The 20,568-nt window shown below is 36.3% G+C and overlaps 2 protein-coding genes across 4 annotated transcripts in view; one reads left to right on the plus strand and one right to left on the minus strand.

Annotated features, from left to right (window-relative positions):
* The window catches only part of ALG6 (ALG6, alpha-1,3-glucosyltransferase), a 56,746-nt gene extending 48,365 nt beyond the window's left edge, over window positions 1–8,381 (plus strand). Inside the window, exon 15 of the mRNA XM_018045050.1 lies at window positions 7,246–8,381. Coding sequence (XP_017900539.1) covers window positions 7,246–7,443 — 198 coding nt within the window. The 3' untranslated portion in view covers window positions 7,444–8,381. The remainder of the gene's footprint in view (window positions 1–7,245) is intronic.
* ITGB3BP (integrin subunit beta 3 binding protein) overlaps window positions 8,009–20,568 on the minus strand; it is a 90,820-nt gene continuing 78,260 nt past the window's right edge. For all 3 annotated transcript variants that reach the window (XM_018045059.1, XM_018045053.1, XM_005678320.3), the window contains one exon: window positions 8,009–11,151. In XM_018045059.1, the coding sequence (XP_017900548.1) occupies window positions 11,144–11,151 (8 nt within the window). In that variant the 3' untranslated portion in view covers window positions 8,009–11,143. The remainder of the gene's footprint in view (window positions 11,152–20,568) is intronic.

A 20,568-nucleotide genomic window follows, 5' to 3' on the forward strand; every position in this document is an offset into this window, starting at 1 on the left:
CAGTTTATGAGTGTTCCAGTTTGTCCACATCCTTGACAGAACTGGTTATTATCTTTTATTATAGCCACACCAAATGGATGTGAAGTGGTCTCTCACTGTACTTTTTCCATTTCCCTAGTGACTAATAATGTTGAATATTTAAAAAAATAATTTCTTTGAAGAAATGCCTATTCAAATCCTTTCCCTTTTCGTTTTTTTTTTTTGGCTGCATTGAGTGGCTTGTGGGATCTTTGCTTCCTGACGAGGGATTGAACCCAGGCTGTTGGCAGTGAAAGCATGGAATTCCACCAGGAAATTCCCATACATTGCCCAGTTTTAATTCAGTTGTTTTTGTATTTTTGAGTTCTCTATACATTCTTAATGCAGGTCTCTTACTAAATTGCAAACATTTTCTCCCATTCTGTCGGTTGCTTTTTGACTTTCTTGATGGTATTATTTGTAGCATGAGTTTTCATTTTTATTAAGTCTAATAGAAGTTTCTTTTGTTGTTTGTGCTTTTGATGTCATACTTCAGAAACTGTATGACCAAAGGTCATGAAGATTTATTCTTATGTTTTCTTGAAGTGTTTTATAATTTTAGTTATCTTTAGGACACTGGTTCATTTTGAATTCATTTTTGTGTATGGTGTGAGGTCGGAGTCCAACTTTATTCAGTTGTTCCAGCACTAATTGTATTGGCACCCTTGTAGAAAATCAACAGATCTTAAACGTAATGCTTTATTTCTGGACTCTCAATTCTGTTTCACTGATCTGTATTATCTTTATGCTGTTTCCACACTGTCTTGATTACTCTGGTTTTGAAGTTCAGTTCAGTTCAGTCGCTCAGTCATGTCCGACTCTTTGTGACCCCATGAACTGCAGCACGCCAGGCCTCCCTGTCCATCACCAACTCCCGGAGTTCACTCTGACTCATGTCCATCAAGTCCGTGATGCCATCCAGCCATGTCATCCTCTGTCGTCCCCTTCTACTCCTGCCCCCAATCCCTCCCAGCATCAGAGTCTTTTCCAGTAGTCAACCCTTCGCATGAGGTGGGCAAAGTACTGGAGCTTCAGCTTTAGCATCATTCCTTCCAAAGAAATCCCAGGGTTGATCTCCTTCAGAATGGACTGGTTGGATCTCCTTGCAGTCCAAGGGACTCTCAAGAGTCTTCTCCAGCACATTTCAAAAGCATCAATTCTTCGGCACTCAGCCTTCTTCACAGCCCAACTCTCCCATCCATACATGACTACAGGAAAAACGATAGCCGTGACTAGACGGACCTTAGTCGGCAAAGTAATATCTCTGCTTTTGAATATACTATCTAGGTTGGTCATAACTTTTCTTCCAAGGAGTAAGCGTCTTTTAATTTCATGGCTGCAGTCACCATTGGCAGTGATTTTGGAGCCCAGAAAAATAAAGTCTGACACTGTTTCCCCATCTATTTCCCATGAAATGATGGGACCGGATGCCATGATCTTAGTTTTCTGAATGTTGAGCTTTAAGCCAACTTTTTCGCTCTCCTCTTTCACTTTCATCAAGAGGCTTTTTAGCTCCTCTTCACTTTCTGCCATAAGGGTGGTGTCATCTGCATATCTGAGGTTATTGTTTCTCCCAGCAATCTTGATTCCAGCTTGTGTTTCTTCCAGTCCAACATTTCTCATGATGTACTCTGCATATAAGTTAAAAAAGCAGGGTGACAATGTGCAGCCTTGACGTACTCCTTTTCCTATTTGGAACCAGTCTGTTGTTCCATGTCCAGTTCTAACTGTTGCTTCCTGACCTGCATACAGATTTCTCAAGAGGCAGGTCAGGTGGTCTGGTATTCCCATCTCTTTCAGAATTTTCTACAGTTTATTGTGATCCACACAGTCAAAGGCTTTGGCATAGTCAATAAAGCAGAAGTAGATGTTTTTCTGGAACTCTCTTGCTTTTTCGATGATCCATCAGATGTTGGCAATTTGATCTATGGTTCCTCTGCCTTTTCTAAAACCAGCTTGAACATCAGGGAGTTCCCGGTTCACGTATTGCTGAAGCCTGGCTTGGAGAAGTTTGAGCATTACTTTACTAGCATGTGAGATGAGTGCAACTGTGTGGTAATTTGAGCACTTTTTTGCATTGCCTTTCTTTGGAATTGGAATGAAAACTGACCTTTTCCAGTCCTGTGGCCACTGCTGAGTTTTCCCAATTTGCTGGCATACTGAGTGCAGCACTTTCATAGCATCATCTTTCAGGATTTGAAATAGCTCAACTGGAATTCCATCACCTCCACTAGCTTTGTCTGTAGTGATGCTTTCTAAGCCCCACTTGACTTCACATTCCAGGATGTCTGGCTCTAGATTAGTGATCACATCATCACGATTATCTGGGTCGTGAAGATCTTTTTTGTACAGTTCTTCTGTGTATTCTAGCCACCTCTTCTTAATATCTTCTGCTTCTGTTAGGTCCATACCATTTCTGTCCTTTATCGAGCCCATCTTTGCATGAAATGTTCCCTTGGTATCTCTAATTTTCTTAAAGAGATCTCTAGTGTTTCCCATTCTGTTGTTTTCCTCTATTTCTTTGCATTGATCGCTGAAGAAGGCTTTCTTATCTCTTCTTGCTATTCTTTGGAACTCTGCATTCAGATGCTTATATCTTTCCTTTTCTCCTTTGCTTTTCGCCGCTCTTCTTTTCACAGCTGTTTGTAAGGCCTCCCCAGACAGCCATTTTCCTTTTTTGCATTTCTTTTCCATGGGGATGGTCTTGATCCCTGTCTCCTGTATAGTGTCACGAACCTCATTCCATAGTTCATCAGGCACTCCATCTATCAGATCTAGGCCCTTAAATCTATTTCTCACTTCTACTGTATAATCATAAGGGATTTGATTTAGGTCATACCTGAATGGTCTAGTGGTTTTCCCTATTTTCTTCAATTTGAGTCTGAATTTGGTAATAAGGTGTTCATGATCTGAGCCACAGTCAGCTCCTGGTCTTGTTTTTGTTGACTGTATAGAGCTTCTCCATCTTTGGCTGCAAAGAATATAATCAATCTGATTTTGGTGTTGACCATCTGGTGATGTCCATGTGTAGAGTCTTCTCTTGTGTTGCTGGAAGAGGGTGTTTGCTATGACCAGTGCATTTTCTTGGCAAAACTCTATTAGTCTTTGCCCTGCTTCATTCCACATTCAAAGGCCAAATTTGCCTGTTACTCTAGGTGTTTCCTGACTTCCTACTTTTGCATTCCAGTCCCCTATAATGAAAAGGACATCTTTTTTGGGTGTTAGTTCTAAAAGATCTTGTAGGTCTTCATAAAACCATTCAACTTCAGTTTCTTCAGCGTTACTGGTTGGGGCATAGACTTGGATAACTGTGATATTGAATGGTTTGCCTTGGAAACGAACAGAGATCATTCTGTCGTTTTTGAGATTGCATCCAAGTACTTCATTTCAGACTCTTTTGTTGACCATGATGGCTACTCCATTTCTTCTGAGGGATCCCTGCCCGCAGTAGTAGATATAATGATCATCTGAGTTAAATTCACCCATTCCAGTCCATTTTAGTTTGCTGATTCCTAGAATGTTGACATTCACCCTTGCCATCTCATTTGACCACTTCCAATTTGCCTTGATTCATGGACCTGACATTTCAGGTTCCTATGCAATATTGCTCTTTACAGCATCGGATCTTACTTCTATCACCAGTCACATCCACAACTGGATATTGTTTTTGCTTTGGCTCCATCCCTGGTTTTGTAGTTAGTTTTCAAAATTGAAAATGTGAGTCCTCCAATTTTGTTCATTTTCAGGATCATTTTAGCTGTTCTACGTCCATTGTATTTCTGTATTCTGTTTAGGATCAGCTTATTAATTTCTCTAAAACCCCAGCTGAGATTTTTATAGGGATTGCTTTAAGTATGTATGTAAATTTCTGGAGCATTATTTATTCTTTAACGTCCTTCAACAATGCCTGAAGTTTTCAGTGTGCAGGTTTTGCACTTTTTTTGTTAAGTTCATTTGTAAGTATTTTATTCTTTATGATGCTTTTGCAAGTGGAATTGTTTTCTTAATTTCATTTTCATAATGTTCATTGGTACTGCATACAAATACAATTGATTTTTTAAATATTGAGCTAATATTAAGTTTTTAGTGAATTCCTTATGATTTTCTATATATAAGATCATGTTATCTGTAAATTATGATAGTTTTATGTCTCTCTGTAAATCTAGATGCTATTTCTTTCTTTTCCTTGCCTAATTACCTGGCTGGTCAGCTGCAGTACAGTTTGCTGGACACCTGTGACAAGTGTGGGCATCTTGTCTTCTTCCAGATTTTAGGGGGGAATCATCCAGTTTTTTAACGTTAACTATGATGGTAGTTGTGGGGTTTTTATATATGGCCTTTATTTGGTTAGAAAGTTCTTTTCTATTCCTAGTTTGATTTTTTTAATCATTAAAAGGTGTTGGATTTTGTTCAATGCTTTTCCTGTGTCTAATGATATTATCGTGTGTTTTTTTCTCCTTTATCAATATGGTATATTATATTGACCGATTTTTATATATTGAACTATCCTTGCATTCTTAGGATAAGTTCTACTTGATGATGGTGTATAATCTCTTATATGTCACTTTCTTGGGTTTGTCAGTATTTTGTAGAAGACTTTTGCACTTTATATTCATAAGGGATATTGGTCTATCGTTTTCTTTTTTGTGATATCTTTTGCATTTAGCAATCAAGCTTAATGTTGCCTCATGGAATGAGTTAGGAAGGGTTCTTTTTCTACTTTCTGGAAGAGCTGTGAAAGACTGGTATTAATTCTTCTAGAAACATTGGGTTTAATTCACCAGTGAAGCCATCCGTTCCTGGATCTTTTCTTCATGGGATCTTAAAGATGACTGATTCAGGAGGGAGGGATAAAATAGGAGTATGGGATTAACAAACTACATAAAATAGGTAAGCAACAAGGGTTTTTCACTGTATAGCACAGGGAACAACTTTCAGTATCTTTTAATAACCTGTAATGGAAAAATATATATAACTGAATCACTTTGCTGTACACCCAAAAATAACATAATATTGTACATCAACTATACTTTTATTAGCAAACAGTTATTATATTCCCTTCCATCCTTTTTTACTTTTATATATGGTAAGGAGTGATGTTACTTTTTCATTCCCAACTTGGGGAATTTGTACCTTCTCTTTTGCCCTCGGTCAGTCTAGCTAAAGTTTGGTGGTCTTACTGATAAATATTTTTACACAACCTACTTTTGGTTATTGATCTTCTGTTGTTTTTTTGTTTTCTATGTCATTGATCTTGGTTCTAATTTTATTACACCCTTTTCCATGTTTGGGTTTGCTCTTTAGTTTCTTAAAGTTCAAGTTAGAGGTTGTTGATTTGAGACCCTTCTTCCATTTTTATATAGTTATTCAAACCCATATAAAACTCCCATTTTTAAGTAATATTCCATAAACTTTGAAATGTTTTTTAATTTATTTAAAAATATAGTCCATTTCTTGTGATTTATTTTTTTCTTTGGTTCATGAATTATTTAGGCATCTACTGTTCAGTTTACAAATATTTGGGGATTTCCTTGACTACTTCCCGTTTTTCTATTCCAATTCTAATGTATTTGAAAAACAGACTTTGTATTATTTCAGTATTTTCAAATCTATTGACTTTGTTAATTTTGCCTTCATTTTTGAACGGTATTTTTGCTCTCTGAACATCATCCATCCCACTGTCTTGTGGCCTCCATATTTCCTAATGAGAAGTCAAATGTTAATCTTATTGAGGATAGTTTATGTATATAGTTTTAGGTACTTCTTAGATACCCAAGTAGAGATTTTAAGGAGAACTTGGATATATGAGCCTAAAGTTTAGGGGAGAGGTCCAGGCTGGAGACAGTAATTTGAGTCTTCAGTATAAAGACAGTAATTAAAGTCATGTCCCTGGATGAGTGAGCTCACCAAAGGTTTGATTATAGATTGAGAAGGAACCAGCAAAGTTCTGAGAAAGATTAACTAGTGATGTGGGAGGAAACCAGGAGAGAATGATGTCATGGAAGCCAAGTGAAGGAAGGGTTTCAAGATACCAGTGATGTGTTATTTTGAATGCTGCTGAGAGATCCATTAAGGTAATAAGAACTGACTACTGGGTTTAGTTTAGTGGAGGTCATTATAGATCTTTACCAAGGCAGTTTCATTGGAGAATGGAGTGAAAGCCTAATTGGTGTGGGTTCACTAATGAATGGGAGAATAGACACAGCAAGTTATAGGTTACTCTTTTAGTCTTTTTGGCTTCTGTCTAGAATGATCACTGCATTACAGTTTTTTCAGGTCCCATCAGTTGTGTCATAATCTAGCCATTAAAGAATCTTTCAGGGTTCCGTTATGTCCCACTTTCATCATGAAAGTCACTGACTTCTGCTTCTCACTGCTTGTTTTCTACATTTACTTAAGCAGCTTCTGTGTCCTTGTCTCAAAGTCTATAGCTGTATTGTTCAATACAGTAGACACTAGACACATGTGGTTAAATTAAAAATTCAGCTTACACAGCAGGTACATTTCAGATGCTCAAATGTGGTTAGCAGCTACTTTTTGGGAATACACATTTAGAACATTTCTATCACTGCAGAAAGTTCTGTGGTACGGTACATTGTGGTACGATCTGAAAAAGGAAACAAACTGGTGCACAATTACAATAAATGCAATCAGTTATGTCTACTACTCATTTTGGTATTTAATGAGATGTGACTTTGTGATTTTATTTAACTAGTTCATGTAGTCCCCTAAATTGGAAGCTCTTTGAGGCCAGAGGACATTTTCTTTCATGTGTCCCACCATGCTCTACTATAGAACTAGCTCATTGAAAGTATTCAGTGAATATGAAATGTAATATTTCATTTGCTCTGGAAAACTTCTTCATAGATGAATTCTTAGATTAACTTAGAATTGCCATGAATTTAACCCTGACTAGCAATATTATCTATTCCAGGTACCTTTTTTTAGTGCTTGGGTGATATGAAGTGTCAAGGGGTTCTCAGGCTTTGCCTACACATGGGGATCACTTGGAGAGCCTTCCCCAGAGATTCTGATTTAATTGGTCTGGGATGTGGTCTGAGAATTGAGATTTATTTTTAAACCCCAAATGACTCTTACATACAAACTAGGTTGAGCTGTCTCCTTCAGTTCTGCTCATTTACAACCGTAAACCAATGTTACCAGTACATTCAACTGTTACCTTTTATACTATGCAGTAAGTAACACCTTTTTTCCCCCTTCCTATAGTTTCTTCTGTCAGTAATCACTATGATCCTTCTGACAATGATGACTGTCACGCTGGATCCTCCTCAGAAACTACCGGACTTATTTTCAGTATTGGTGTGTTTTGTATCTTGCTTACATTTCCTATTCTTCTTGGTATACTTTAATATTATAATCATGTGGGATTCCAAAAATGGAAGAAGTCAGAAGAAAATCAACTAGCTCTATCCCCAAAGAAATGTGAAAATGTTAGTGCCACAGGTTTTGTAAACTTTTTGCTATGTATAAATAAAAGAACCATTTTGAGAATCTTGGAAATAGGAAAGGAAATGGTGAAAAGTTATTGTTGTCTACACAAAATAAATCTATATGGCACCAAATCAACGAAGGCTTTTATTTTCTAACTACTGAGTGACCAAGACATATTATAGTTTTATTATGTTCAGTTATTCACGTGGGAAAATAGAAACGTGTCCTTAATCCCAGTGTTTACTTAAGAAATATACTCTATAATTTGTTGTCTTGAAAAAAATTTGCAAATACAGTGAGCTTAACGGGAGAATTTAGTCCCTTATTTTTGAAGGAAATCACTAATTTTGGTATTCAGATTTAGTTTTTCTTATATTTTAGAACGTTCTAGAAATTATATCTCAGGGATTAAATTTGTGATAATCTTTTCAATTACTGTGAGAAGGCAATTTAAACTGTTTAAACCTTGAACACGCCTTATTACCATGTGTAAACTTGAAATTTTTTAGAAAGGCAGAAAGACTAAATTGTGTTTTTATTTATAAGAACTCTGATTTATTTGAATGCCATTAAACAATGAATTTTCTTGAATTTAAGTGGTTTGAATGAAGTCTTTCACGACCCTCGGCTCTAAACTTTCAGGTTCATTCTGTTTAAGTTAAATGGAGTTATCCAGGGAGGGGTTCATCCTGTTCTTCTTTGTTATGACATGGTTCACGGTTACCAATGCCATAGCATTGATCCATATCATACTTCGTATTAACTCAGCCCTATTAATACTGTATCACTCTATATTAGAAGCAGCACATCTTTACTATAGTATTCAGTTGGTAAAAATAATTTATAACCATGTAGTTTCTCATGTAAAGATATGTTTTCTTTAGTCTCTAATAAGAATAATCACTTCCCTACCAACTTATGTTTTTAATGAGTATATTTCTTTAATTAAAGATAGCCATTAAAGCATATTAACTAAGTGGTGGTATATTTTAAAACAATGCAAGTCAAACATATATACACACATAAGAGAATTTGGTTCTAGACATGGACAACTGATGCAACAAGGTATATGTTTTTAAGTCTGGCAAAGGAAGTAGGTTTAGACAAAGCAAAAAATCAAGAAGTATTTCTTTCTCAAAGCAAATGTGCATAAAGACTCAAAGGGTAGGTCAGCACAGAAAAAGCAGCCTTGAATTGCTGCCGCATCAGCAGGAACATCGCTGTCCATGGTCACCATCTATAATCACCATGCCCAAATGTCAGCATCTTGGCTGGCTGGTGTAGTCTTATTTTTTGTAATAGAATACTTGTATTCAATACAGGATGTTGATTTAAATCATCGATGAGCAAGTTCTAACTTCTAAATAGTTGAAACAGAAATATTATTTGAAAATGAAAATATATATAAACATTAGTAAAATAGAATATACTCATATTCAAGGTATCTTATAGGTAAACTCTAAATAAAAATACACTTCTAGACTATTTAGTCATATGGAGTTACACTGTAGCTTTACTGGAGCCTTGTAGCAATTGTAAGTATCTCATGTCTATTATAAACCAATTTAAGAAGAGTCCACTTTGAGCAATTAAGTACCAAAATAACAATAGGGATATTTTATTATAAAGACATTTAGCTTATATAAAAATTATTAAAGATACCTCCCTTTATTCACTAATATACCTGTCAAAAAATGATGTTAGGAAAGTTATTTTCAAGTTCTTTTAGGGAAAAGCTGTTTCTGAAAAATGGAGTTTTCTCTGTTGCCATAAACTTGTTTGATTCTTAAAATGAAGAGAATACAGTGTATGTTCATGTATCAAATATGAGGCAACAGAAGTCATTTTGCCTTGAAGCCTTAGGGAGGGGAGAAAAATCCCCAATGTAGCATTCTGTCCAAATGATAAACCACAACTAAGTGAGTGAAACATTTACAAAAGTCAAGGCAGCCAAAGGAGCCTCTCTGTTCAATAGAAAGAGAGTAAGAGATGGATAGGATGTAACTAAATAATGGTTGGAGTAACACAATGGTTTCAAGTCTCAATTGGTCCTTCTGTTATGTTCATTGGAAGATCAGGGCCAAGTGTATCCCCCGCCTTCTGCCTTCCTCCCCCAACACTGCCTCCATATAAACATTAGTTTTGTGTGTGGATCTTTCTGCTTTGTCCTTCATGTGGCCTCCAAGGGTGATAAAGCGAGAGTCATCTGATCTACAATGAAAAGAACTGGGAAATGATTCTTAGCCGACCCAGCTGTTCTGAAAGGCAAAAGCTTGGTATATCAAGAGGTCAAACATACAGTAACTGATTTAATAGCATTAAGCACATAGCTACATAACTTGAATTACATATGAAACCAATCTTACTTCTTAACCCTTCATTTCCTGACTAATATAGGTGTCTTTATATGTTTTGTTTTACATTCTGAGGTTAGTTTTCAATGCTGGAACACAAACAAATTAACCTTTTTGGTATATTTTAGGTACTCTGTTATTATAAGGACTATATCGCAAAGTATTCTTAATATTTAGCAGATTATCTTAAAAACCTTATTTAGATTGTCCGATTAAAATCACTAGTGAAGGCAATTAGTTTTATAAATTGAGTTACTATTTAGTTATTTCAATTAATAGTTTTAAAAAATAATTCATTTTCATTTTAAGAGGCAAATCTGAAATTTCTCTAAATGGAAAGTTAGTTTCAACTTCAATTTGTTAAATTTTGTTTCACATTTTTCACATAGTATTTTTATTTTCATGATACAGTGAATTCAATGACATGGTAATATACAAATTTTGCCAAGGCTTAGGGTGAATACCAAGGGAACAGCATTTTCCCCCCCTATGGAAATGGTTAAAGAAAGGTGCAGAAGTATGAAAAAGAAAAGTGCTATCAAGTTATAGCACTTTCTGTGATTCACTCTTCCCCTTTATTTTGTGACAGCACAAATAGATGATACAAAACAACACTGTAGAAAATTAAAAACTTGATGCTTCAAAATGTGGAGGCAATCACATATTGTCCCATGAGATGAGGTCTTTCCTTTATATTCAGGAGATTCTGTGTAGTTCAGTTTAAAAACAACCTCACATTTAAATATCTGCACTGAAAAATGCATTCCAGCATTTTATAAAAGATGTAAGAATTTTAAAACTTTGAAAATATTTTTTCTCTACAAGCATAGGCATAACTAGAATAAAAACTCATCTATGAAGTAGAAGCTAAACTTACAATTTTAAAAGATTTTAAAAGAATCTAATTAGTACAAATCTAGGGCTTTAAAAAATCAGGACCTACTTCCACTCACTATTAGGTTTAATCTGAGTTTTAAGATATATAGCTCTACAAAGGTGCCATTTTCATACAAGCTATAAGTCTATCCACAAATGATAAAAGTATACAGAAGTGTATCAGATACAGAATATAAGTTAAGATCCTCTTCTATACGTTGGCTTACTTTAAAGGGTCAAGAAGAAATGTATTATTTATGTTGAGATTATCTACTGGGTGTGTAGAAAGTTTAAATTAGCTTCAAGAAATTTTATCTAGACACACACCTGCCTATGCTATGATCTGGTATTCACTGCACAGATTAATTACAAACATTTCTTCTGTTCCTTTAAATATGATCAGGCAGATACAGAAGTTGGCGTTCATAGTGAGTGTGTTTCTTCTAAACGCCTGTGGGATATAAAAGGTGATTATTAAATCATCAAGAATTAGTTTCCAAATTAACATGCATCTCATACATGACTTGAGAAATGGCTTAAACACCCATTTACTATGTAATTTGGTACCTAATTTAGTTAGGTATTGGTAAGATCTTATTTGCTTATTTTTGAATCTTCAAAGCAAAATTCACCTTCACAAATAATTGTCAATATGACTACTCTGACATAGCACACTTCATTTTATGAAGATGGATTTGAGATACTTCTGAGAGAGTTCTAAAACTCCAACATGACCTAATGAAAACACCAAATCTTACATGCCTTTTGTCTATAAGCCTTCAGGGCCTTTCAGCAGGTGTTTCCTCCAACAGCTGCCCCCCCCAAATAAGAGACAGTCTTTACTGGCATTCCTATTCAGGGTATGTCCCTCTGGGGACTCCTAGTGGTGATAGAAGTTCTTGTCTGTCTGGTTTTAGGATCCTTGTGAAATGAAGCCTTTGGAAAAAACACCCAATGGCAACAGATGGCATGTATCCCTATAGGGCATGTGGACCCCTTACTTCCTGAAATATCCCTTCCTTGTTTATACTGGCAGCTATGAATAAGTAATATATGGTGAGCCTCTAACCCACTCCAGTGTTCTTGCGGGAGAATCCCAGGGACGGGAGCCTGGTGGGCTTCTGTTTATGGGGTCGCACAGAGTTGGACACAACTGAAGTGACTTAGCAGCAGTAGCAGCATGATGGTCCACATATATTCTTCCTGTCCTACAAGAAGATAGTCTGCCAACTCATTTAAGTCTGGTCAGAATACCTACAGAAGATTTTAAGCATTCCAGTGCTCCCCTAATATTCTTAAAGGTTATTGATAGTTACCAGAACTAAAGCTAATATTGTGGAAGAAAGGAAGACTGCCATTTATTAAATAATTACTATGGGAAAGGTGGGCCTCCCCGGTGGCTCAGTAGTAAAGAATCCACCTGCAATGCAGAAGTTGCAGGTTCAATCCCTGGGCTGGGAAGATCTGGAGAAGGAAATGGCAACCCACTCCAATATTCTTGCCTGGAAAATCCCATGGACAGAGGAGTCTGGTGCAAAGTCCATGGGGTCACAAAAGAGTCAGACACAACTTAGTGACTTAACAACAGTGAATGGGAAAGGTAGTAATTAAGCTCATTATTTTATTTAATTTTTAAATTTTTGGCCACACTGCATGGCCTGCAGGATCTTAGTTCCCTGACAGGGACTGAACCTAGGCCCCGGCAGTGAAAGCACCGAGTCTTAACCACTGGACTTCCAGGGAATTCTTCAAGATAATTCTTGTATATAATCCACAAGGAAAATATCACCAGTCCCATTTTACAATTAAGGTTTTGGGAAACCAAGTGCCTTGTTTAAGGCCACACAGCTAAGTAGGTAGTACTGGTGCTGGACATCTAACCCAAATCCCATTCTCTGTTATGACACCAGGCCCTGCAAAGAAGCGTCATCAGTTGATCATGGTTGCCAAGACAGCTGTGTCGAGAAAGATTCTGAGGCCAGATTCAGGGTCCAGAAAAAATCAACACTTTGATCAGTGTGATACATATCATAGCACAGGAGCAGGGAGCAGCAGTATGTCTGTTACCTCTAGACGGCCATACTGGTTATAGAGATGAAGATCTCAGAACACAAATGAAAAGAAATTTAGATACTGTGATGCAGTTCATGAGCAATATTTTGACAGAATTCATTTTTCACATAGCAATTATATTTTATTCTTTCTAAAACATATTTTAGATTGTTACTTCTTTAATAATCTTCATGGGTTCATTTCTGCCTAAAGAATAAAGTCTGAACTTACTAGCCTGGTGATCATAACTGTCAATGTGTCTGGAACCTACTGTTCAGTTGCTCTGCTCTGCCTTTTCTGTTTACAGTGTTCTCTCTGTCCAGAATGTTTACACAGCCCATCAAAATTACCCATTTTTCAAATTCCAGCTTCCTACTAAAATACAAAGCTTCCATTACGAGGGCCTGGAGGGTCCTCTGTTAGAGATTATGCAGAGTGGAATAACTACGACTGATTTTAAAAATCACGAACCCTTAAATAATGACCTAATCACTCCATCTGTATTTCATGTATTTCCATACTGCTTACTCTTCATTTGTTACTTAGAGTACGGAAGAATTTTTACACTCCTCAATCTGAAGAGGAAGAAACGTCTGTCAACTCTTCTGCTTCCAGTAGCCCACGGAAAAGTGACAAATTTGACTGACTGACGTCCAGAATACCAGACCACGTTTTACAAGTCATATTCAGTCAGTATTCTCACAGCACTCTTGTGCCCCGCTCTTTAGTTTCCCTTTCACTGTCTGTCTACTCTCAAATCCAGTGGGCCTTTGCTCTTAATTTCATGTTGTATGGAGAGCAGCCCATTCACTCTCTTTTCTGCAACCAAGCACACAAGGCAGGTCTGCAGTCTTTACTGTTACAGAGGCACATGGATGTGGATCTATTTAAAGATGCAGCTCTCTCCTCAGGTCAGGAGAGCACCTAGGCTTTAAGATTTGCATTCAATATGGAAGAGAGGGAGGGCTTCCCTGATGGTTCAGCAGTAAAGAATTTGTCTGCAGTGCAGGAGAGGCAGGTTTGATCCCTGGGTCTGGAAGATCCCCTGGTGAAGGAAATGGCGACCCACTCCAGTATTTTTGCTTGAAAAATCCCACGAACAGAAGGAACCTGGTGGGCTACAGTCCATGAGGTCACAAAGAGTCAGACATGACAGCACTTCTGTCCAGCAGCATTTCTTCCATCTATGGGAGAGAGAAGTTTCCACTTCTGCCATAGTCCACATTAGTACTCCAAGCTTCTACCAGAAGGCCTGCCATATTGGAGGTTATTAAGTCCTCCACTAATCAAGTTGATACCTTGATCCTCAATGGATTCATAATCCATTTTTATACTTGCTATGGGCCAGAATCCTGGAAAGACGAATCTGAACTTGTTATCACCTGCTTGCTTTATTTGGTAACTTACATCCTCAGTTTGAATACTAGATAGGCAGTATGCAAAGGGCTTTGTTTATACTAAGCCTCACACTTTTGCTAACCAAGTGATTTACATTGTTTCTAGAAGACTTAACTCAGCATCCCCTGCAGTATTCCTAGTTAACATTAGTCAAAAGCATGCTTTCTTGGAGGCTTCCCTGGTGGCTCAGATGGTAAAGAATCTGCCTGCAAATGCAGGAGACTGGGTTTGATCCCTGGATCAGGAAGATCCCCTGGAGAAGGGAATGGCTACCCACTCTAGTATTCTTGTCTAGAGAATACCATGGATAGAGGGGCCTGGAGGGCTACAGTTCATTGGGTTGCAAAGAATCAGACGTGAAAAACTAACACTTTGCTGGTCTTCATACTGTCTATGGCCTATGGGTTGCTGTCTCCCTTATTCTGCTGCTGCTAAGTCACTTCAGTCGTGTCCAACTCTGTGCGACCCCATAGACGGTAGCCCACCAAGCTCCCCCGTCCCTGGGATTCTCCAGGCAAGAACACTGGAGTGGGTTGCCATTTCCTTCTCCAATGCATGAAAGTGAAAAGTGAAAGTGAAGTCACTCAGTTGTGTCCGACCCTCAGCAATCCCATGGACTGCAGCCTTCCAGGCTCCTCCGTCGATGGGATTTTCCAGGCAAGAGTACTGGAGTGGGTTGCCATTGCCTTCTCCTCCCTTATTCTAACATTGTTTTTATAAAGGCTTCACTTTTTAAAGGCTTTCAGAGTGAATTAATATGGGGTGCTTATGCTCACTGAACAAAATTGGTCAGGAGGAATAATTACTGAGGTGTCACAAGGCAGAAGCTGATGTGTAGACAGGGAATTTGGTCACTCAGTGGTGTTAGGGGTATCACGACTATCAGAGGTTTCTAGGGCATAGGACAAGGTCAGGAAGTTTAATATCCTCTTAGTTATACCAGTTGGGCAGCTGTGACAAATCCATAAAAGAAGAACACAGAAGAGAAGGATCTACGGAAGCCTAGTGTAAGGAAACTCATAAGCAGGTTTTGAAAGATTAGTAAAATTTTGATGATGGGGGAAAAGGTATGTCAAGTAGGGGAGACAAGAACAAAAGTAAGGAAATGAGAAAGGGATGTTCTAAGGAATGTGTTCAGGAATGAGTGGCAAATAATCTGGAGTAACTGAGACACACAAATTAGAAAGCTGTGGTCAGATCAGGGAGAGGTCTAAACAATGGTATAAATTTGGATTTTACGACAAATATGGTGGAGTGATACTTTTGAAATCATAATTCGTTCAGTAGCAGGACAGGCTGTAGGGAAACAAGAACAAAGAGCACAGAGGCAGGTTACAATGAGGATGCAAGTAAGTTGGATGAGAGCTAATGAAGGAATAAACCAGTGTAGTGTACATGGAAAGGAGAAGTAATGTTCTGGGAAGTGATACAACTTGGTATCAGTTTGGATGTGGGGACAAAAAGACAGACAGAATTGTAGTTTTCAGCTCTATCACCGGATGCATGTAATCCCTAAAAAGGTACAATGAGGGACAATATTGGAGGAGGGAGGGTGAAGTCACTATATTTGGGGAATAATGTATAGCAGCTGAGATTGTTTATAGCTCAGGAGGAAGGTGACAAATAGATTTGGAAACCATATATACAAAGGTGAGAACAAAAGTCAAGGAATGGATGAGGTCATGAAGAAAGAGTCCAAGGTGAGAGAAAACAATATCAAAAGAACCTAGGGAGGACTTTCCTGGTGGGCCAATGGTTAAGAATCCACAAGCCAATGCAGGGGACACAGGCTCATTCCCCGGTCCAGAAAGATCCCACATGCTGTGGGGCAACTAAGCCCATGCATCACGACTACTGAGCCTGTGTACCTAGAGCCCGTCTTCCAACCACAGTGAGAAGCCCACACGGCACAACTAGAGAGCAGGCCCCCCTCGCTGCAACTAGAGAAAACCTGGGCGCAGCAACGAAGACCCGGTGCAGCATACATAAATAAATAAGAATTAAAAAAATCCAGGGAAATGTCTACAAGGTAGTCAAATGCATTCAACTGTTATTTCTCTGTAAGTTAACCTTAATTCTTTCAAGTCTTCTGAAAGTACTACTCAAATTAAAGACTCAGAAAAACACCCCTAACATATGATGATCTTTACTAGAATCCATGAACACAAAGCTATTCTCAGTATTCTTAACATTCCCCAATATCATTCATTAATGAGACTGTCCTATATTAAATGTGTATATTCATCTGCCAAATGTATAACTGTGAATATATATGTATGAAATGTGTATTTATGATCACCATCCAATAGTTTGATGGATTTCCGTGGGTCAGAAATTTTATAAAACACTTAACCTTACACTGAATGATTGTGTATTTGTATATATATTGTATACGTAATAGAATCTAAAACCTTTGACCAATTATGAAACCGGACATTCACTGACTACTACTGTGTAGTGGGCAATTAATTAGCACACTAATTAATATGCAATTATTCACTTAATCAACTCAGCACATTTCCAAATCCACTGACTTGTTATATCTTGTTCAGTCTGATGTGCCCTACAGAAACTATAACCTACCTGTCACTGTTAAGTTAGCTATTTTTACTCAATTAAGGGCCTTCTTTATACTCACTAAAAATATGCCCTCTTTGAAAGCTAGCCTGGCAAGCTCAGTATTGTTCTCTTTCAATTGGCCTCTAACTCATAGATCTTGTCAGATTTTTTCCTATTATTTATAAGAATAGATTAAATATAATTTTAATTAATGCATCAAAGCTCATGTCCCTATTTTCTTTACAGACAATACCAAATTTGATAATACAATTAAAATGTTTTGAACTGAAAGAAAAACAGTGAAACATAACAAGGGTAACCTTAATTATAAAGGTGAAACTACCTAAGTTTAAAATGGTTTTAAGGAATTCACAGCTGTCAAGATCATATAATTCTATATGAAAGAAAAAAGATTATTTCCAGAAAACAGTGTAAAGTAAGTTGTCACAGTATATGATGCAGAATAAATGCTTAATCAAAATGAAATTAAAATAAAGAGCCTAAACATAAAGTTTTATTTTACATTATAAATAAAAGCTTTGGGGCTATAAATTCTTGTTTTAACATCCTACAGATTTGCCTGATTCTATTTCAGAATGTACATTTAAAAATTTAGGATGAAAACTACCAAGAAACTCATTATTATAATGTGTGATTATGTTTTATTGTAATTACTCATCTTTTATACTAGATTCTGTAATCCTGAGAGCAGGACTATGTCTGTCTCATTAATTAGTGTATCCACAATGCTAAAACAGTGCCTGGCTCCTAGTAGGCATTCAATAAATATTAAATAAACGAGGCATGTAAGGAAATAGCCATTTATATCTATTTGAAAATATCTAGATAATTCCTTTAAAAACAATTCTTAGAGTGGCCATTCATTTTTGTTCATTCACTGAACATGTATTGTGGACCTTCCATCCAGGTTCAATACTACAGTATAGAGATAAGACTTTGTCTGTTTGCCAAGGAGAGAAGTCCAGAGAGAGCCGTGTAACCAGACAATTACAATACACTACAACATGGTACATTTATAAACATTCAGACAAATGCTGTAGAAAACTAGAAGATGAAGCAATTTATTTTTTACCTAGGTTATCTGGGGAGAGTTTCAAAGAATGTGATGTTGAAGGTTGACCTTAAGGAATGATCAAGAGTTTGCTAGACAGAGAAGGAAGAAAGTGTAGTCCAGGTAGAAAGGGAGGTCACAGAGAAGCCTGGAGTCCTGAAAGAGAGATTCCAGAGGGCTAAACCATATGGTATAAAGAGTGTGAAGGAAAAAGACCCTTTCTTCCTATGTGAAGTCTGAGGTAGAGGAAAAAAACCATCTACTATTTACTGATTGCCAAAGTCCTGCTTTTAACTATATAATTAATTATATAACACTATAAATATCTGCTTTATGATTACGTAGAGGTGTTTAAAATACATAAACCACTTAAGAGAATTTATCTAACACTTTAAGGAGCTTTTCTAACTACTCTAAGAGTTACAGTGGAAAAAAAATGTTCATCTGTCAGGTGACATAAAGCCAATTTCTACTAAATGTGCCAGAATAATTTTTCTCCACCTCAAGAACAGTTAGTCTTCGGTCTGTTCATTACTGTCTTTTTATAGTATTTTTATTTAATAAAACCTATTAAGACTACCATACAAATCTCTTTACTTATGCTTTTATCTTTTAACTGATCAATTTTTATATTGCTGACATCCCTTCTTCACCATTTGCTCATTTAAAAATTCATAGTATGTGAGATATGTCTCTGGAGAAAATGTCTATAAAATTTGTTACAGCTGGCAAATGTGTATGAGTCAGTGATAGCACATGACTAAATGCTTCACAGAAAATAAAATTTGTTTCTGTAGTAAGCAGAACTGTTTAAATGTTATTTATTTTTATGTTTCAAAGAAAATATATTGTGAAGTGCTGCATTGATTTAATACGCAACAATGTCTGTGTACACGCTGTAGAAGGAAAATTTATGAAACCTTTGCACAACTCCTTTAATTGAATTTTCCAAATCTCTCACCACACACAAATAATCAATATCTTCTGCAGAGAAAACCAGTCAGAATTATTACAGTCTTCCGTTTCAATTTTGTTGTCATCAGCACATACAGAGCACCTGGATATTTGTAACGTCTGATAGCAAGTTATTTACACCTCTTAAACACATAATTGCTATTAAGTGAGTTAAAATCTATGGTGTAAAAGTTTAACTGATTATTTAAAAGATAAAAGCACCATACTTTTAGTAATGTATAAAAAAATTAAATCATAGGAGAAATTATTTAAAAAGCTTTGGAAAATAATAAACCAGTTTGTGTTTCCCTAAATCCTAGACACATCTCAAGTAAGCAGTTGAAATATAGCCCCAAACAGTGATGAACTAGTGTAAAGCACAAGCATTAACAGTAATAAGAGGAAACGGCATGACCCACATACAGGAGAAGTGATAACTGAATTCGTATAAAGAGCTGAGGACTACAGTTGTACATTAATGTGTATTTGTGTTACGAAAATTAACATCTCTACTTTTTAGCTCTAAATAAACTAAGAATGTTAAAAAGCATAGTGGAATTTTTGTTGTTTTTTCTAAAATTCATGTCTAAACTTCAAACCTGTGTTTTTAATACTGGAGTATTTGTCTGAAAAAAGACACTGCTTCATGTTAAGCTATAACAGAAAAAAACAAAATGGAAGCAGTTTTCTAGGAGTAAAAGTATTTAGCTGGTATGATGAATACTTTTTCAAGACTGAGTGGGGGAAAGAACAACATATTTTTAAGTTAAAAAATACTTCAGTGGGTGGTTAGAATGAAAAGGCAATATCAAACTATTTGTATAGTCTTAAACAAGAAGGAGTTTAAAATTTGTCCTTTGGATCAAGAATTTGAAAACCTCAAAAATCCTATAACCAAAATGAATTTTACAATGCAAGAAGACAGTAATTTAGTTAAAGAAAATCAGAACATTTATAGTTACATTTTTTTTCTTTTTAAGGCCAGAGCTAGAAATTTTAAAATATTTAGTGTTACAGACAGCTGAAACAATCAACTTTTTTGAACAATATAAAGTTCAGATGGTTCCATTTCTTTTAAAATATGCATATTTCAACCTACACAATTATTCTCAAAACAGATAAAATATGTTTTGGACTGAAGCTAAGTGTCTAGATTTCATATCTTGGCAAATGCTCTACAATTTGCTTACATTCTTTTAAAAAACATTTTGTTTACTGGAAGTACTAGTCATGGACAAACAATGATGGTATTTTTTAGTATCTCCAGAAAAAATGAAAATACTCAGTACCATATAATGCCACCTATTGTCTCAGGAATATTTGTAACAAGTTGTTTTATGCAGATGTTGACTATGTAAAGTAAATAAATTTCATGCCTTCTCATGTGATGATAATGTGACAGTCTTTCTGTATCAACCCATTGAATGGTCATATGTTTTAAATCTTCAGCATAACAAATTAAAAATAATTTTGAAAATTCACGTCCAAATATAACAGAAAAAACCTTTCATTTTATTATTTTTCTACTAGTCCATAAAGCCAATATTATTAAGGAGTGAAGACAGGCTTATTTCCTAAGTAACTGAAAAAAGAAAGAAGCCTTCTTTTGTTTAAGAAATCTTTATTCCGTAAGGAGGTCTTCTTTATTCACACGCTTTATCAAGTCATTCCCTAATTTGCAAGGTCCAGTTTTGAAAATTATGAAAATCTCATTGTACCTTTTAATGTTAATGTGGATGTTTTAAATTTCCACGGAATAGGTTATACAAAGCCTTAGAATGTGTCTCAGATGTCTATTTAAAACACTAGTCTTATCTTTACAATTATACTTCT

Source organism: Capra hircus, chromosome 3 (genome assembly GCF_001704415.2).
Source record: "Capra hircus breed San Clemente chromosome 3, ASM170441v1, whole genome shotgun sequence".
NCBI classification, from domain to species: domain Eukaryota; kingdom Metazoa; phylum Chordata; class Mammalia; order Artiodactyla; family Bovidae; genus Capra; species Capra hircus.